The sequence below is a fragment of the Lepidochelys kempii genome, chromosome 3 (genome assembly GCF_965140285.1).
Source record: "Lepidochelys kempii isolate rLepKem1 chromosome 3, rLepKem1.hap1, whole genome shotgun sequence".
NCBI classification, from domain to species: Eukaryota; Metazoa; Chordata; order Testudines; family Cheloniidae; genus Lepidochelys; species Lepidochelys kempii.
Genome location: NC_136382.1, coordinates 99,722,585 through 99,742,053, shown reverse-complemented (window position 1 = coordinate 99,742,053; position 19,469 = coordinate 99,722,585). Strand labels below are relative to the sequence as shown.

Sequence of the window (19,469 nt, the reverse complement as noted above, 5' to 3'; positions counted from 1 at the left end):
TCTTGTAGAACCCAATGTGGCTGGAACATTAGACTGGAAGAGTTCGCAACAAAAACAGTATGCAGCTTTCTGGGGTTTTGAGTACATAAGCCATGGCCTCTCCACTTTGTCACGATTGGGGATTTCATGTCGGTAATGTGTTGGATGGAAACTTCTATTTTCATTGTCTTTGGGTAACGTGAAGTTTTTCACTTGCTCTGGCCCATGCAGTACAAGGAAGTCCCTCAGGCTACTGCTCAAGTGGGTCCACAGTCCTGGATCATCTAGACTTAAGAAACTAAACTCAGCAGCAGGTGTTTCTTGCACCTCCACCACACTCTTCTCTGATCTACACTTTTCTTCAGAATGTGCAGGGTTACATCCATTTGAGATGGAGATATGGATGCTGCAGTAGCTGCTAGGTCACCTGCACTCTGACTAATTGGAAGATCAGGCATCTCCTCACCACTCACACCACTCTCCTCACTCCTCACCCTCACTGGGGCCAGAAGGCTTGCCGTGAACATTTGTGTCTATGTATCTCAAGAGAGCTCCTTCCTGCTTAGATAGAAAAGCTTCCTTTGCTTGCTTTCTTTTTCTGAATGCTGCCCCAGAGGGGCGTTTTCTTCTTTCACTCATGACTGCTGTTCTGTGCCAGCTATAGTGGCTCTCAACACTCAATTAAATGGGACAAATAAACAGGCTGGTAGCAGGGCCTGAGTGAGGGAAGATATCAACGTCTTAAGGGCCTAACTGGCTCCTACTACTTCAGTTGACTGCCTGTTCTCCTCCAGTGGGTTCAGGGAAGCAGCAGGAAACAGGAAGCTCCCTGAGAAGCTGATGTTAATCAGTCCAGGCTCCTGGGGGTGTTAGAGAGGTACACAAGAGTCTCCTCCTCCTCTCTCTCCCTGCAGCTGCTGCTGCTTTCTGTTATTACCTCTCACCTTTTCTCCTGCCTGCCTGTTATGCCTCTTGTGCCCTCCTTCCTCCAGCACAGCACTCCACCATCTCTGTGCACCTAGAGCAGACAGAATACATATGCACCAGCAGCAGACACAATTTTCTACACTCTGGGTCCTAGTGGCGCCCTCCCCCCTCCCCAGTCTGGCACCTGAGGTGGCCGCCTCAGTTTGCTTCATGATAAGGCCAGCCCTGCACCCTCCTGGTAAAACAGTGTTTCCTAATATCCAACCTAGACCACCCCTACTGCAACTTGAGACTGTTGTTCCCTGTTTTGTCATCTGCCACCACTGAGAACAGCCTAGCTCCATCCTCTTTGGAACCCCCTTTCAGGTAGTTGAAGGCTGCTATCAAATCCCCTCTCACTCTTCTCTTCTGCAGGCTAAACAAGCCCAATTCTCTCAGCCTCACCTCATAAATCATGTGCCCCAGCCCGCTGATCATTTTCGTTGCCCTCCGCTGGACTCTCTCCAATTTGTCTACATCCTTTCTGTAGTGGGGGATTCAAAAACTGGATGCAATATTCCAGATGTTGCCTCACAAGTGCCAATTAGAGGGGAATAATCAGTTCCCTCCATCTGCTGTTAGCCTTCTTGGCAACAGGGGCACACTGCTGACTCCTATCCAGCTTCTCATCCACTGTAATCCCCAGGTATTTTTCTGCAGAACTGCTGCTTAGCCAGTCGGTCCCCAGCCTGTAGAAGTACATGGGATTCTTCTGTCCTAAGTGCAGGACTCATCACTTGTCCTTGTTGAACCTCATCGGATTGCTTTTGGCCCAATCCTCCAATTTGTCTAGGTCGCTCTGGACCCTAGCCCTAACCTCCAGCATATCTACCTCTCCTCCCAGCTTAGTGTCATCTGTGAACTTGCTGAGGGTGCAATCCACACCATCCTCCAGATCATTAATAAAGATGTTGAACAAAACCGGCCCCAGGACTGACACCTGGGGCACTCTGCTTGATACCGGCTGCCAACTAGATAGTGAGCTGTTGATCACTACCCGTTGAGCCCAACAATCTAGCCAGCTTTCTATCCACCTTATAGTCCATTCATCCAATCCATACTTTTTTAACTTGCTGGCAACAATACTGTGGGAGATATATCACGTCCACTGCTTTCCCCACATGCACAGAGCCAGTTATCATTATAGAAGGCAATCATGTTGGTCAGGCATGACTTGCCCTTGGTGAATCCATGTTGACTGTTCCTGATCACCTTCCTCTCCTTCAAGTGCTTCAAAATGGTTTCCTGGAGGACCTGCCTGACTGATTGCTTTTGGTTCCACATGGTATCTGGCTGACCAGTAAGTCCGTAACTCTGGTGTTTTTTTATCTTTGAGGTTCTACTGTTTACACCTCATCTCTTTCAACAAGTTTCATTGACTTCTACTGCACACACAACTCAAGTGCTGAGGTCTTGATCCAGCAAAGTTTAATGTGCTTAACTTTAAGCACATGAATAATTCCAATGACTTCAATGGGACTACTCATCTGCTTAAAGTTAAATAAGTGCTTAAACACTTTGTCGGATGAGGACCTGGGAGAGAAGGAACAGAGGGAATAAAATTAAGGGAGAGTGGGTGGCTTAGTTAAGCACAGTTATTGTTTGAAACTCTTCTCAGACCATTTCTGCTGAAAGACAAATACAGAGTAAAGACATTTAATGGAGGTTAACCAGAAACTGTACCTCACATGACAAGCCAGAATAACCCAGCGGGCAGTCACATTTCTCAATCAAGTGAGCATGAGGACTCATTCCAGACACATTGCCTTCTTCAGCAACTTCCATCGAGATCTCAGAAATTCTGGAAAACACAAACCGGCAAACAAAGCTTATCAACTCCATAAAGCATTGTTTCAATAAAGGTTCAAAGTCAGCCAGTTCAGGAGAAAAAGGCTTCATTTGGCTGTCTTCAATCCTCTTGGCCTCAATGACATGAGACAAAAAATGCTCTATTTTTGCCTGTGTATGAAGGAAACTTTAAATCCAACATACCTTCATTCTGATTTTCCATTTCTATCCTGAAGTTTAACTAACTGGTGTACTCTTCTTAGTTCCATCTCCCCTTTTTTATTTGCAGCCCAGAATACTGACAAAAGCTCATATCTGATTCCTCATTTGAACAGATCGTTAAGAAATTGATGTCACACACTAAACCCGGATCCAGTTCACAATTCACAGAAGTGCAATAATAACTTTATTCACTAAATATGCTTCCAATGAGGCATTTTTTAAAAATAAAATGTTCCCCCAGCAACTAAAGCAATCTCACAAGCTGTAGAACAGACTTCAAAGACGTTGGACAGTCAATTGCCTTTTAGCAGCAATTTTAAGACAGCCAGAATTCATTTTTTCCCTCAGAATCACAAGGACAAACAAGCAAAATGTTTAAAACAAAGAAACACATAGAAGTTGGTTAATGTTGGAAAAAAGTATGTTTCACATTGGGACTACGGACTCTTTCCCTCTCCAAATGTCCACTTGATTATATTAATATCTTATACCCTCATCTCCCAACTATCCTCCCCACATACACCGAACAGACAAAATGATTCTAAAGGGCAACAAATGAAGCATGGACAATGACAGCAAAAGACAGTTCTAAAGCATTAGTTTATTCCAGGGCATTGCAAAATTGTTGCTTTGCTGAAAGGAGGTATTTTAGCTCTCTCCTTCTTCTTTTGTTTAAATGAATACTAAACTGTGAAAACATTTGTTGTTCTTTAATAAGTAAAAAATATAGGACAAGCCACGTAAATTTTAAAGCTTCCAAAAATAATTCCAAATCTAAGCAAGGAGAGGAAATTTCTTTCTCTTCTATCATTGAATATGAATACTTATAGTAAAAGTTAAATCAAAGTAAAGAAGCTAATCCATCCAGAATTTATTTATTAAATATCTGTGTGTAGGCATTAGCACAAAGAAACTTATGGAAATAATTAGCTCCTGTTCATACTCCCAAATCACCCAATTCACAGATTTCTCCACCCCCACCCCCAGTTATACTGATCTGTTTGTTTAGGCATGTCTATTGCACCTATCATCTTGGTATATAGGTGTCGACATTAAGAAGACCATAAGCAAATCTAGGGTGAAATCCTGACCCATTCAAATCAATGTGAGTTTTGCAATTGACTTCAATGGGATCTGGAGTTCACCACTAATTTCTTGAGTCAATGCAATGTCCCAAGTGACAGCAGCACTTTCCAGCCTATATACCTTTGTCCCTACTTGAGAAGGAGGGTCACCTGGAATAGAGAAGTAGAACAAGGAGACAAAAACAACGGACTGCAAAATAAATAGGGTCCAAAATTATTGTTTTTGTATGGAGTGTCAACACAAGCTTGAATGGAACTCCCTGTACATGTAATATAAAAACAGAGTGGAATCTGCTTCCCCATCATCTTCAAGATCCAGGATATGCCTACACTGCAATCTTCAGCATGGGCTAGCAATACAAGTACGAATTGAAGGTCCCTGTCATGCCTGTACAGCCCGCACTGAAGCCCTTAGTCATAAACCAGAGACAATGCTCTGTGTACGGCACAAACTATATACTGTCCCAGAGCTGAATTTACATAACAATATACTTTGGGACCAAAAAGCTATTTGTTGTCTGGGGAAAAGTGTTACTTAAGGTAGGTTAGGTTCAGTTGCTTCCTGAAGCATGTCTAATAAGAATCAGTCTAACCACTGCTTCCTGATCAGCATCTAGTATTCTGAAATAATTAACAGTAAAATTGAAAGCATACTTCCAATCCAAACTAATTTATTATCAAAATCCAGTTGCCTGATGAGCAAAACAAAATCTAATTTGAATCTATGAAAGAAATATTTCAATTTTGAGTGGTGAAAGTGAAAAAGGAGAACAAAATGAACACAGTAGGAGAAAAATGTTTGCCTTTGGATTTTGAGTAGAAACCTCTAAATAACTCTCCTTAATAGCATAGCTTTCTTACAAAAACAAATTATAAATTATATGGCTAATATAGGGCTAACATTAGAATTAAACTATTTTACACTTAGGTCTGGTTTGAATTTTCATTGACAGTGTTTTTGTACAGTATATCAGTCATCTGCAGCTCTGCTTTTTTAAACATTTGAGTTGAAAGAATTTCTATGTTAGAATTAAAGAGCTATTAACTCCTCATTAAGAAAAGGAGTACTTGTGGCACCATAGAGACTAACCAATTTATTTGAGCATAAGCTTTCGGGAACTACAGCTCACTTCTTCTGATGCATCCAATGAAGTGAGCTGTAGCTCCCAAAAGCTTATGCTCAAATAAATTGGTTAGTCTCTAAGGTGCCACAAGTACTCCTTTTCTTTTTGTGAACACAGACTAACACGGCTGCTACTCTGAAATCTAACTCCTCATTGTACACTTTGAAAAAAATTGACAGCAGCCCTTTATAATAATTTTTTCTATAACTCTCTTCCCTCAGACTTTATTTCTAATGGCAACTGGGTGAGAAGAGAAGCTTTGCTTGTTAAGAGTTAGGCTCCAAATCAGGAAAGCATCCAGGACACAACTAAAGCACATGCTTAACTATAAGTCACTGGACTTAAGAACATGTTCAAAGGTAAGCATGTGCGTAAGGGCTGTTCTGAATAGGGATGGACTTAAGTCTGTGGTTTAACTTCTCTCCTAAATCTAAGTCTCTAGTTCTTAGGGAAATCTTCCAATGACTTCTAAGGAATTTTTGGGATTGATTCTGCTGTTCTTATTCAAATGACATTTCCTCTGAAATCAACAGGCATTTTGCTTGAGTATAGATTGCAGGGGTTTGCCTGCTAATTCTCCACCTAGTGTCTCAAATATCATGGTGATGAGCATTATATAAATGCCTAGACAGATATCATAATTGTGATAATTGTGACAATTATCTTCATATCAGTTGTGATATCATACACAAGGACTATGACTTCAGGTGGAGAGGTACCAGAAAGGGAACAGATTAACTCTTTAACAAGTCCCACTGCTATATAAAAGGCTATACCCTGTAATGTGACTCTGTAAAAATGGCATCTTGGTTTTGTAACTGCTATCCTTGCAAACACACCCTGAAATTGGAAAGCCGATCTCTCGTCTCCTGATTTACACATCATTATTGGTAGCCCTGACCCAATCAAGGTGCATTATGCTTTGGTGTAGCTAGCTGTGAATAAGGTGTCCATCTCTGTACACCTCAGCATAAAGATTCTGAAAATGAAAATCATATAGCATTTTTTCTTATGATGCATGAACCAGGATAGTCACCTCACCCTCCACAGCTGAGCTGGGCTCTGTAGTGCTAACAGTGATTGATATAAATTGATGGAATATTTTTCCGGAGCAAAGAGAATGCTTTTCAAAGTTTTCCATGAGGTATCAGAATTACTTTCCCACTCCTCTAAGCTGAGGTTTCCCTGTGCACATCACACAATGTTGTAAATTAACCATGCCAAAAATAGACAATATGAACCGACTGACACCCGCAGCTGCAGGGGACATCCAAGTTTTGGAGAATGGATGGTTAGTTCCTTTAAAATTACTTACAAAAATTAATAATTAATAATAAATAACAACCATCTGCTTCTATCACTTTTAGGGCACAGATACTAGTCTTCCATGTCTCTATTACACAAATATTGCAAAGTTACACTATATCTTTTTAATTCTACCACCATAGTAGTACCTTCTCGAAATACTATATCTTGATAGAGATATTTGTAGCCTATTACTTTTAATTTGCCTATATATGCCTAGTGTCATTGTAACTGGGCACTATTTGCATCACTAATCATTTATTCACTACTGATTGCCAAGAGACAAATATTTCACAGGCCAAAATTCATATTTATATAATAACACAATATTTGCATAGCATTCAAATCTGTTTACAAAATATATTTTTGCTTTTTTCTTGGCTTTGGGATACTGAGAATAAAAGTCTCATTTGGCTACAATAATTATGGTTTTCTCTTAATACAATTCCTTTCTTCCACTTCTCCAGCTATACTGGACACCCTACTCTTCTTGTACATCCCACTGATTTTGTGCCTGGATTAAAAAATCAGTTTGAAGTCTCAAGTGAATTAGCTGGGATGACTGCAGTATTTCAGGCTATTGCATGAAATTGTTACCTGCTTTGTCTCATGATGCTGCCATGAGAAGCCTTAATAAGAATGTAATGAATGTTGTACAGCACATCCATGAAGTCCTCACGTGTCACAGTACTACTGACTCTTGCGTCATCACCATATCTCCATTCATGCTGAAGGAAACAGTAACACAAAAGCCAGCCAGTTAACAGTATCAACAGAACCAAGGGTTAACATTCTGAAACAGAACTGACTAAAACGTTACCTCGGTCATCTCTATCTCATGCCTCGTCAGCTGGCCAATCAAAGGGGCAGCCATATGCCGGATGATAGTTCTAGTACGTGTGGGAGGCCCACCTCTGATGATGACTTGAGGATTATAGGTAGCAAAACCCGTCTCCTCGCGTGCTTCAAAGTAGATAGCATATTTCAGTTTCCCTCCATAAGCAGTCAGCTAACAAAGCAAACAGAGATACCAGTTACAGTTAGCTACAAATATATCTCTGTGTATACATGATGGATATGTAAGTATTACAAATGGATGTATAAATACGCACGCGTGTGTGTGTGTGTGTGTACACAGAGGCATGTGCTACTTGGAATACATGGAGATCAAGGATTGTGCACAGACGTACATGAAGGTAATCTGTTTCTGCAGAACTGTAAAAATAAATGTCCCTCTTTGTGAGAGTCTGTGGGAATATCAACATTCCCATGAGCCCAATCATGGGACTTCAAAAGTGCAACACACAATAGAGCCATAGAGGTGCAAAAGGCCCAAAGAGAAGGCTGTTTCAAACATTTTCAACAAACTGTGTCTACACAAGACATACAAAGCTTGTGTAACATTTCTGTCAGATTGGGAGAGGCAGGGAGTCACCTGAGTGAAATATTAACTTAATACAATCCCCCCACCTTTTTTTTAGTAGTAGTTTTGTGAAAAGCTCCATCTTGTGCAAATAAATAAAATCACAAGGTAAAATCTGGAATTCCTGACAGATCTGTTGGCTATCATTGCCTTCGATGGACAATAAAATTCCCATTAGCAACATATTTCTTATATATTTATATGATTAAATATCTAGTTTAAGATAGTATTGATGTTACAGGATTCCAAGTTTTGATGACAATTAATAGAATTTCCAATTATTTTTGTGACAATTTTTCCTTGACAAACGGTACTGACAAAAATATTTATTCTTTGCAAGCACCTTCCAGTTTGCTGTAATTTTCCCAATAGAGGAATCAGAAGCATTTATAAAATGTCAATTTTTGTCAGAATTCAAAGAAATCATCTTTACCTTTCGTCCTTCAAATTGCTCTGGAAGTTTCCAGTAAATAGGTTCTGATTGGAGATCTTGCATCACCAGTTCAATGTTAGCTACTATCTCTGGATGCTGGAATACAACCCCTCTGGTAGTATTGTCCTGAAGGTTTTCATCTACCAGTGGAAGAACCATCTGTTCTGGCTTCAACGTCAGCTGCATATATTAAAGGGATTAAAAAGAAAAAAAAATATTTTTTCAAGCTTTTTTCATGTAGGCAAAGTCTCGTTATTCTTTTATTTTTTATTCTCTTAAAAACTGGTTGTACTTATTTCACACTAGCCCTTAGTCATGTGCGTAGTCCCACTAAACAGAACTATTTGAGTAAGTGTTGTGCACTGTAAGAGTTCCACCATCTAGCCCTTTGCATTTAGTGCTCATGACAGTGAGGAAAAAGCAGCACTGGCTAGAGCCAAACACCGTGTGATATGAGCACGTGTCTGCAAGCTCTTCACAGACCTTTGCCAATGTAGCTTGTTCATAAGACTTTGATATGTCTGTTATTTCAGTCCTGGGCCACACCTCTGTACAGAGTCTGAGAATCTTATATTACGATGAAACACACCTCTTATTTTCACTTAAGATCTAGACTTACAGGGTAGACAGGCGTAATATAGGCATTTTTGTTACATTTATTGCTAACGGACAGCGAATGTGAGAATAACTATTTACTGTTAGAAGCTCTAAGACTGTACTGAGCATGCGCCACTGGGTTGGAGCAATGTGAGGAATTTTTTCCAAGATGGAGACTGATTAGTTGTCTTTGTGATCCTGTACCACAATAAAATATCTCCTTTTTCAGTTCTAATCCATTTTGGGTCTCCATATACTACATTGGCAATGAGGATAAACTGAAAACAACCATCAGACAGTTCTACATACTGTGCAAGTAAAAACCTTTTTTTGCCTTTCCATATGGCTGCATATGGAAAAATGAAAGAGTATGATGCAGAATGGGATAACTGGATTCAGTACTCAGAGATTCTCGCAGTACTTCATTGCAAATGGTAAAGAGGATGATAACAAGAAACATGCCATGTTATTGAGAGTTTTTGGAGCAAAAACATACAAAGATACAAAATATCTCCTTTTCCAGTTCTAATCTGTTTTGAGTCTCAGGCAAGTGCATGAACTCATTGTACTGCCCAGCCCCACTTGTATCTTTTTCATTTAAAATTCAAACAAATTACTGTGTTCTCAAATATACTAAACTGTGTGAGCCCAAAAGTCGCACTGATTGGATAATGTAATGGTATTCCACAACTATTTAGATGTTAGCAACCTCACTGAAAGAAAACCAATAATATGCCAGCCAAATCACTGCTGTGGTTAAAAGAAAACTGGAATAACTTCTGCCCAGAATTACCGAGATTGTTCATAGAAAGCATGCAGCAAGCTGGACAAACACAGAGAACAATAAAATAAAAAATCAGAAATGCAGACACCATAATGCTAAGGAGTCAGGAACAACAATTAAGCTAATGAAGAAATCACATCTGGGTTTCACAAAATGCCATTTGGGCACTGAGGAAGAGGAGAGGCACAGCACGGTATTCAATTATTGTGCTGATTATATTTTCAGGACCTGTTGTTCAGTGACAGGACTTGGAAGTATTCGTTCCAGCTGCCAACTTCAAAGTCATGTTCCTGGAGTGGGTCTTGCTACTATTCACCAAGTACATCAACCAGCAAGAAAATGGTTAACACACGTGAACTGCATTAAAGATTTTCATCAGCCGCATGAAGTTTGTGAATTTATGGCTTTTCAAATGGCACTGACTCTGTTTTGAGATAGACTGGAGTATTCAAAACTATAAAGGCCCAGGTAGCCTATAATGTGAATCTGCAAAGTCTTGTTTAAATCTCAGAATTCAAAGAGGAGCGAATAAAAAGAGAATAAAAAAAACCCCAGCTTTAAATAATGCTTCAGCTTTATTCCCTCATGTAAGGACCAAAACAGAGTTTGCAAAAGGATTGATGCTTTCATTAGCTCTGTGGCATGACTGGTCTTATCACCTTCCTCTCGACCCAACCCACGTCGGATTGATAAAGTTGCACCAACACAGCTCATCTGGAATCCCTCTCCGTCTATCAGGAGGGAAGAAAAAGTGCTAGAGATAAACAGAGGACTTCAGTCACGAGGACTATCAATCCAGCATGGGATCTGTGGTAACTCTCTCTTCTGGGGGGACAGGTCTTTTGTTGTTCAGTTGGGCTCCACCCACCAACCCAGGATTTAAATGGATCAGCATCTATCACAAGCACAACTTTAAAAAAAATTATAAGGGGAAAAATGAGGAGTTAATCAAATCAAATCAAATCGACATATTTAACTACAAGCAACAATGACCCTGGAATATGGTTAGGGAAACTGCAACAAGTTCTGATTCTCATCTCTGTGTCAGTGCTCTAGTGTGCTGGATCTTCACCGTACAATTTTCCCACACTTGAATACACTGCTTTTTACTGGGTTTTAATAGCTTTACTTTGGCTTGACATCTATTACACTATCAAACAATTTTTTGTAATGCCTTGACCCTGATTGTCTAATGGAACATGCTCCTCTCTCTACTTCTCAAAGTACGCAGGGGAAAAGATTGCTTAAACGTTTTGCCATTTCCTAGCTACCTCTCTGTGCCTGACTAAAAGAAGCCAGCAGGAAACTACATTATCACATTACACGGCTCAGCAGTTCCCTACTCACCCACATGCGGATCAGTCCCTTTGCCTCACTGCACTGAGTAGTCAGACCAAAGCAATAGCAGCTGTTGCAGCCAAGTGGGTTTTTGGCATAGAGTCCAAACATTTCAGACCTGCACCTGTCACAGTGGACACCTTCCACGTTAACCTGCAAGAGCACAGGGAAGAGCTTTATTTAGACACACCAAAAACCAAAACCAACTCCATGCCCCACAGCCCATGCACAATAAAGGGATTTGGATGAGAAGAGTAGGTTTAAGGAAAAAATTAAGGCTTACGGTTTTCAGCCTCCAATCACACATATATCATACCTCCATCCACTAGATAAGTATGGGCAGAGGATGCTGGCTCCATGTTGGTAGAGGTACTTGTAGGACAACAAATTGCACTTTTGATATGAAGTGCTTAATAGCATATTGATAAAATCAGTGAAATTATACCCTCCAAAATTGATGAGTTAATCAAACCTTTTGTCTGCTATGAGTTTATCTTGACACGTCAGAATATTTAAGGTACAGTACTGACTGTACTAGCTGAGGAATTTATTTTTATAGAACTATCAAGGGCGGTAAAACATTCCCACTTTCTCTCTTCATCTGATTGTTTTTCCGCGTCATTGAACAATATATAAAGGGCTGAAATGTGCAGCTATTCACTGTTGTAATGTCAATACTTTTAATTCCACTACGCCATTATTCCCAATAAAGAAAGCTAGACTGTGTATCACTGGATGTACCCATCATTTACACTGAGCCTTTTTGAAAGGATTTTTATACCAATTCTGTGGCATTTTAAACACTCACAGCCAATATTAAAGAGCTGAATCTTTTATTTAAAGAACAATGTCAATATAAAACGTACCAGGAAAAAAAATCTCTATTTCTATTACTAACACCAAATCAGAGTATTAAAATTGAAAGAATGTTGACTATCTAATTTCATTTACATCTTTTGTTTAACTTTTTTTTTCCTATCAGCCTTATATGGTCAATGTCACCGCTTTTGGTCCTACTCAGTTACGGTTTCTGATTCTTATATAGGAGCTCCATGCTGTTGTTTTTTGATTCACAACGTGGCCAGGATCACGTAAGTAAAAACAACTGCTTTCATCAAAATTTTAAAACCCAACCAACCAAAGAAAACATTTCTTTATAAGGCTTTGTAAAATCTCCTTTCTCCCTTTGGGAGCTATACTTTAGGCCTAAAATGTGTCGACTAATGTCCATTTGATAAAAGAATTATCAAGCAATAATAGTTATTTCAGCTCCCTCTTCCTTAATTACTAGCTGTCTACTCTCTCTGCATGTCTGGATATTGAAACAGAATGAAGGATCCTAAAATGGAGTCACTCTGATGAGATGCATGAGTATTAATGTGACAAATTCTATAGCCTTACTCAACAAAGCTCCCATTGAAGTCAATGTCCCAGTAAGGATTAATTAAGGACTATGGGATATGGCCCAAATGTTGCTATCACCCAAAAAGTCATTCTAATTTGCCAAACGGCTGATTTTGTACACTGAATATGGCCAACATGGTAACAGTTCTGTAAGGACAGGAAGAAAAACTTAAAATAAGAAAAAAATCTAAGTCAAGGCCACATTTGGGAACTTGCTTTATTAAGCTTTAGTGGATGAAAGAGCAACCTAGTGTAACATTTAATTGTTTGTTTCTCCCTCTAGTTCCAAGACCCTTGGCCAGGAAAAAAGGGCTACTATTACAAGCAGCTAACAGAGTTTGTGTTTACTGAAGGTCCCAAGTTATCTCACTAACAATCTGTTGTGATAAGCGAGTACAAACTCCCACTAACTTTGAAGCAGGTTCCCATGGCACCATTAAGTCAGCTTGCATACCTCATTGCCTTACCTTGCAGCTACATTGCCCTGTACCATCAACGCATGAACATTTTTCCGTCTCTGCATCACAAGTCTGAGGATCAGTCCCTGCCAGTAAGCAGTCACAGGGAATGCACTGTGGGTATTTCCAATATCCCGGTCTGCACTGAGTGCATTTGTCCCCAGCGAATTTAGGGTGGCAGGAGCAGCAGCCTGTATCTGAGTTACACTGGAAATTGAGGGATCCAACCACACTGCAATCACAGGCCTATAAAGAAGAGAGAGACGACAATAGATTTTAATCACATTTCTTGTAGGCATCCGATGAAGTGAGCTGTAGCTTATGCTCAAATAAATTTGTTAGTCTCTAAGGTGCCACAAGTACTCCATTTCTTGTAGGAAGTCTTGTCATTTGCAGCCATAGATGAACACAGGTTACTTGGGAGTTCGTATACAGTAATGTATTTCCAATGTTAACAGCAATGCATCTGTATCAGAAGGCCACAATCTAGTTAGGGTAAGAGAGGGGCCGGAAGTGAAACAACATGTATTTACAATATTATTTTCATCATATTTTATTTATCACTTGAGGCTTATGCGTTGTAAATGAACCAGTCTAGTGGCCTGGTGTGTGGCCTCTGAGTCTGAGGTAGCAGAGTGAGAAATATAATGTGTTTTGTTAAACCCACAAACAAATCTTGACATCTGGTGCAGGGAAGGCTTAGACAACACTGCCAGACCTGCAGCTGCCGTAGGTCTCAATCCCAGTGCCACCGAGTCCCACCAGAACTAGTGCAATGATTATTAATTAGGTTCCAGTGCATGGACAACACGTCGCAGTGCAGACAGAACTGACTTTGCATATGGTCCTCTAGAGAAGCAGATAGTCAGAGAAGCTGAAGGCCTCCAAAAGGTAGAAGAACCAATCCCTCAGGAGTATCATTGTGACTACTCGGTAATGCTAGCAGAAAACATTCAATTTAATCAGTGGCATGATGGGAGCCTCATATCAAGAAACTTTGCTTGCAATAGCAACATTGTTCCAGTGCCACTAGTACAAGTTGCCACAGTAACTGGCGTGGACACACACTCACTAAAATTAAAGTAGTAAAGCTGGCAGGGAGAGGAACAAAATTTGCAGATTTAGTTTCCACTCAAAATTAAAACCTTGTTAACATGACTAGCTACAGGAGCCCATCTGAATTTAAAAGACCTGCTCACAGCATAGGTCGTTTATATGACAGACACGCACTCAATCTTTACTGACTGCAACAGAAACACTAATGGTTAGCAAATGTTTGACAGGCTGCTGTGCAGTCTAAGAATTAAAACCTTTTCAAAGCAGTTTGCTTATTCAATATGTTATGCTGCAAGATAAATCCTAGAGAACAAATTGTTCACCACACGGAGAAATAGCTCGGGGTACAAGATAAAAACCTAAATAACAATCACATAGAATGTTTCTTTTGCAAGGAACCAGTTTTATGCCGCATCCTCCAGCCTGAGAGTTATGACAGGCTCTGAAACCTGCTCTACTAAGAGCTCAAGTGGAGTAGGCATTCGCACCTCGCCTCGGAGAAATTAGTTGCAACATGCGAGAAGGGAAGATGTGACTGATATATCATTATTCTTTTAGGTGGTGCCATAGCAGCTGCCATGCTATCACACTCATACAAAAGACAAACAGAGAATGGATTCCACAGCTCAGATAAGGGTCTTCACCCCGTTAGGCTGGTTTCAAGCCAAGCATTCTATATTGCAGCAGAAAGGCAAAGATTTTACAAGAGGAGCTTTAAACACACTCGGAAAAGATTCTACATAATTAGTGAGCCGCTTGAGCTAGATGAGAAACAACCCTTTCAGGAAGGTCATTAATGGTATATGACTACGTTCAGGCAAAGCACACTCTTCTGGCATAATTGCAGCAGTTATTAAAGTGTTAATTCCTGGGAAGTGTTATGAGCTTCAAAAGACTGTTAGAAACAATGAGAACTTTTAAAGTTAAGTGGTTCTCCAAGCAGGGCAGGCTCTAGGATTTTTGCCAGCCCGAGCAAAAAAATTTTTTGCAGCCCCGGCTTTTTTTTCATCCCCCGCAACCCCCAGCTCCGCCCCAACTCCACCCCTTCCCTGAATCCCCAACCCCGCCTCCTCCCCTGGGCATGCCACATTCCCCCTCCATTGCTTCCTGTGGCTCCACCCCCTGCAACCTCCCGCCCTAGCTCATCTCCACTCTGCCTGCTCCCCTGAACATGCCGCCGCTTCTCTTCTTCCCCCTCCCTCTCAGGCAAGGGAGAGGCAGCGTGTTCAGGGAAACAGAAGGAGCGGAGGTGACCGAGGGGGTGGGAGCGCAGGAAGTAATGGGGGGGGTGTAGAGGAGCCGCTTCCCGCCCCAGCTCACCTCCGCTCCACCACCGCCGCCTCCCCCGAGCGCGCCGCCACTCGGCTTCTCCTCCCGCCCTCCCAGGCTTGCCGCACGAAACAGCTGTTCTGTGCGCGGCAAGCCTGGGAGGGAGGGGGAGAAGCGGAGCGGTGGGGGTGGCGCGCTCAGGGGAGCAGGCGGAGGCGAGCTGGGGCAGGGGGGCACATTTCTAGGGGCGGCATGGCTGGCGCCGGAATGTGCCACCCCAAGCACCTGCTAGTTTTGCTGATGCCTACAGCCAGCCCTGTCTCGAGGAAATCTCTAGGGGAGGTGTATGCAAATTTAATACCTCCAGTTATGCAACACCCCCCACACCAGTCTTTTGAAGGTACAACCTGAGGAGAAACCCATTGTCTATGAATCAACTATTATCAAGTCAAAGACCCAGACTGTATAAAGGAGAGACTTTCAGATTCATGGGTGAGCCAAGGTGATTATGAACTTGTAATCACTGGCAACCCCCTAGGTGGGGTTTGAAGGACTGTTCACCTGCCAGAGCCCTTCCTGCAGTCAGGGTGTGATCTCTGGTAAGCTTATTAGCATGTGTGTAGGTTCTGTTATTATTTTTAATATGTTTTCTCTGTAATGCTTTCATCTTAAGAAGAAATGCACTTGCTTTGAAAGAGCTGCACGGTAACTTAACATAACTTAACATAACGGCAGTTATGCTGTTTATAGTCTCTGAGGAAGGAAGGCAAAGCGGCCTCCTGAGTCAGTCTGCCTTCCTGATGAATTCACAGAGTAGTCAGGGAGCTGTGCAGCCTGCCCATCAGTAGGGAGAGAAATGTGCATCTCCGCCCAAGAGAGGTAATCGCTGGAGTGCTAGAAGACTAAGAGTGGGTGCCCTTGATGGACCATAGTGGGGCCCTGAACTGTAACAGTAATCTTCCCAGTTGAGTTAATATACCTATAATACAGAAATCATAAACAAACAGTATCCAACAACTTCACCATGGATGAACATATGGTTCAAACAGATCTGGTGATGCAGCAAATAACAGATTGTATGCCAGGACAGAGAGTCTGCAGTATTCAGATACAGGTCATCAGCACCTATATTGTTTCCCTGATTGATACCAAAACTCAAAACACAACCACGTGGCTCTTTACAAGCCTAAAATTGCAAAACTCAAAACACAAAACTCAAATTGCAAAACTCAAAACTCAACCACGTGGCTCTTTACAAGCCTAAAATTGTATTGTAGCTTCAAACTACTGTACTTTACACCATAGAAAACATGGAACACACAAAGAGAAAATAAGAGATCCACTCACCTTGCACCCGCTGACAATGTCATGACCCCAGTAATTTGGTGCACATTTATCACACTTCTCTCCTATTGTATTGGGAGGGCACACACAACGGCCGGTGACTGGATCACAATTATTACCAAGATGGGAACACTCACAAGCTTCAGGGGAGAGAGATAGAGAAATAAAACAGAGATAAAGTCATCCTCTCTCCCTGACATAGAGAGAGCAAGGTTAAGTCCATTTTCATCAGAGCTTTCACTACATGACACTTTTCTGTTGTCATATATCTATATGAAATAAAGTTATTCCTTCCTCTTGTTCCCTTTTGAAGTCTAAGGGTTCCTCTCCACTTCTTGTTCTTTGCTGGAATTTCTCTGCAGAGAGGCTCACTGTAGGCAAGCACTTCTATTTTAAGAGGGAGATATTTTTAAAAAAAATCAAATCTTCCTGGCTCCCCTTCTTTTCATCCTTTTGCCTCTAAAGAGGTGGCAGAAAGAGAATAAGGGAGGTAGTCTGAATAAATATCCTACCACTGAACTGACTGCAACTCCAAGTGGCGCTAATAATGTGGACAGCAGAAAACCCACATTCACCACTGAGATCCCCTTTAGTTGCATTGTACCGGGAGACTTTGGCAAACCAGTAAAGTGCCTGAAACCACTATGGCTTATTGTTAAAAGCAGCCAAGTCAGCAGGCTATAAATTGGCCATTCAGCAGTCTCAGTTTAACTAAGGCAGGAGGGGAGGGGGGTTTTTGGGTGCCACAGAGAGGGCAGCTTGACCCCGCGTCCTTCCTGATAAGAATTGTGTTGAAGTTGCTGATACATGGATTTTAGAAGAGCAGGATGTGCCCCAGGAATGTCTATTGGGGCCTCAAGGCTGCAAACTCTGGAAAAACCCACACCTAGTTAATCAATAATCAGAAGGAGCTTTTTGCTTGCCCATTGGAACTGCTTGCTTAACAAGTTTTCTTTAAGGGACATGTGATTCTATTACTAATGTATAAGTAAGGGGGAAAAGTTTGAGGTGGTGGGACTCTTCAGGACTGGACTCTCCCTCTGGATGCGTCGGGCTGTCGTTGTGCCACTCGAGAACCACACTCAGCTTTGGCAATTATCAAGGGTTGGGGGTGTTTTACTAACCTGTTGCAGATATGTGTATCAGTGCTTGAGACTAAGTAAAGTTTAGCTTTAAGTGAAAGCACTCTTGTGTTGTCCTGTTTGTGCCAGCCATCTATCGGTGGGACGGCCGTGTCTCCCCGGATTTATTTCCTGACACCACCTCGCACAGAGTAAAAGTTACCAAGAGCTCTGGGTTGAAAGAACCCGGGTAACAGCATCTGCTTCAGAAGCAGTTAAAACAGTAGAACAGAAATCTAGTTCCCTTTCTTCACCACATTCTGCTTTTAATGGGTCTGTAATAAACTCTTCAAACAAAATTAGACTCCGGTTTCAAATAAAATTGTAAGTTTAGAACAATGTAGTGCAGCAATAGAAGAAATAAATCAATGAGCTAGATGATAAAATCCAGAATTTTTATGAAGAGAATGATGGCACTAAAGCTCTAACTGGAGCAATTATCAGAGATAATGTTGCTATTCATAGTAAACCAGAATTTATGGAAAAAATATTAAATCTACAAATGTTTGGATTCTGGGTATTCCCAACGAATTATGATTGAAGAACTATCAGTTAAAGTTTCAGCTCTTTTAGCTTTATTGGCTGGAACTGAGTCATCTTAAAATATAATGGCCAGATTATGGACAATCTAACACTTCCAAGAAGGCTGGCACAGGGCAACTCTTGACTCTACATCATGGGTAGCATCTTGGATGGGAGAGTTGCTTCCACAGGTAGGTGAGGAGTGGGGGCTCTGACCAATGCAACTGCATCAGTATGCTGGAAAAAGTAATTTGCTCCGGATCCATAGATTCATAGATTATAAAGCCACTGGTATCATCTAGTCTGACCTCCTGTATGATATAAGCCACAGAACTTCCTAATTAATTCCTGTTTCAGTATATTTTTTAGAGTAACCTCCAGTCTTGATTTAAAAATGGCCAGTGATGGAGAATCCACTACCACCCTTGGTAAGTTGTTTCAGTGGTTGCTGACCCTCATGGTTAAAAATATAGATAGGGCAGGTACAGGGTTGGCTCCGGTTACTCCCCCCTCACGCCCCACTACAGCAGAAAGGGAAGGAGCAAGCAGCCCAGGCCTGAGTGACTATCTGTTCCCTCGTCTGTTTCTAGGGCAGCACTACAATGTACTATCCCTTGCTTCGGGTTGTGGCACAACCACAATTGAGCTCAATGAACAGGTAAAATGTACCAATAAAAAGCCTTCTATTGTTCAAAATATTTCTACTCCAACCAGAACTAAACCATGAGCATGGCGTGGAAACGTAGCAGTTGGCTGTGGTTTGGTAAAAATTGATCTCTCTAAAACAAATCAACTGCTGCAGAAAATGATTAAATGTTTGCCTTGAACCTGCAATGACCTTCATGCAGATGGACTCCTGTGCCCATACAGCTCCACTGACTGCATGTTGGCGTAGAGGCCCAGCCATGCAAAGCTCACTGAGGGACTGAGTCTGACACTTGAATTCTCTTCTCTGGATTTCCAGACTTTAGTACTATTCGCTACAAATGTTATTTAATTTTAAAAATAAATTGATATTACAATACACAATAATTATAGTGTGTGAGCTTAATAAATAATAAAAGCAGAATTCATTTGTTGTAGGTGAAGAACTGGATTCACATGTAGAAATCTTGTACATCTTTTCTGTACGGATGTCAATAATATATTGTGATACTTTGTTTTTCTATAATATACCTTTGTAGGTTTTATGTTTTTTTTATTATGCCAAAAATCTCTAAATTACATTCCTCTTGGATAAATGCTAGATAA

At 41.2% G+C, this 19,469-nt stretch overlaps 1 protein-coding gene across 2 annotated transcripts in view; it reads right to left on the bottom strand.

Moving 5' to 3' along the window:
- Nucleotides 1-19,469, bottom strand: part of LAMA2 (laminin subunit alpha 2) — a 456,646-nt gene that overhangs the window by 129,838 nt on the left and 307,339 nt on the right. For both annotated transcript variants that reach the window (XM_073337269.1, XM_073337270.1), the window contains exons 22-28: nt 16,579-16,715; nt 12,916-13,152; nt 11,054-11,197; nt 8,326-8,505; nt 7,290-7,478; nt 7,067-7,197; nt 2,629-2,746 (exon numbers count right to left, since the gene is read on the bottom strand). In XM_073337269.1, coding sequence (XP_073193370.1) covers nt 2,629-2,746; nt 7,067-7,197; nt 7,290-7,478; nt 8,326-8,505; nt 11,054-11,197; nt 12,916-13,152; nt 16,579-16,715 — 1,136 coding nt within the window. The remainder of the gene's footprint in view (nt 1-2,628; nt 2,747-7,066; nt 7,198-7,289; nt 7,479-8,325; nt 8,506-11,053; nt 11,198-12,915; nt 13,153-16,578; nt 16,716-19,469) is intronic.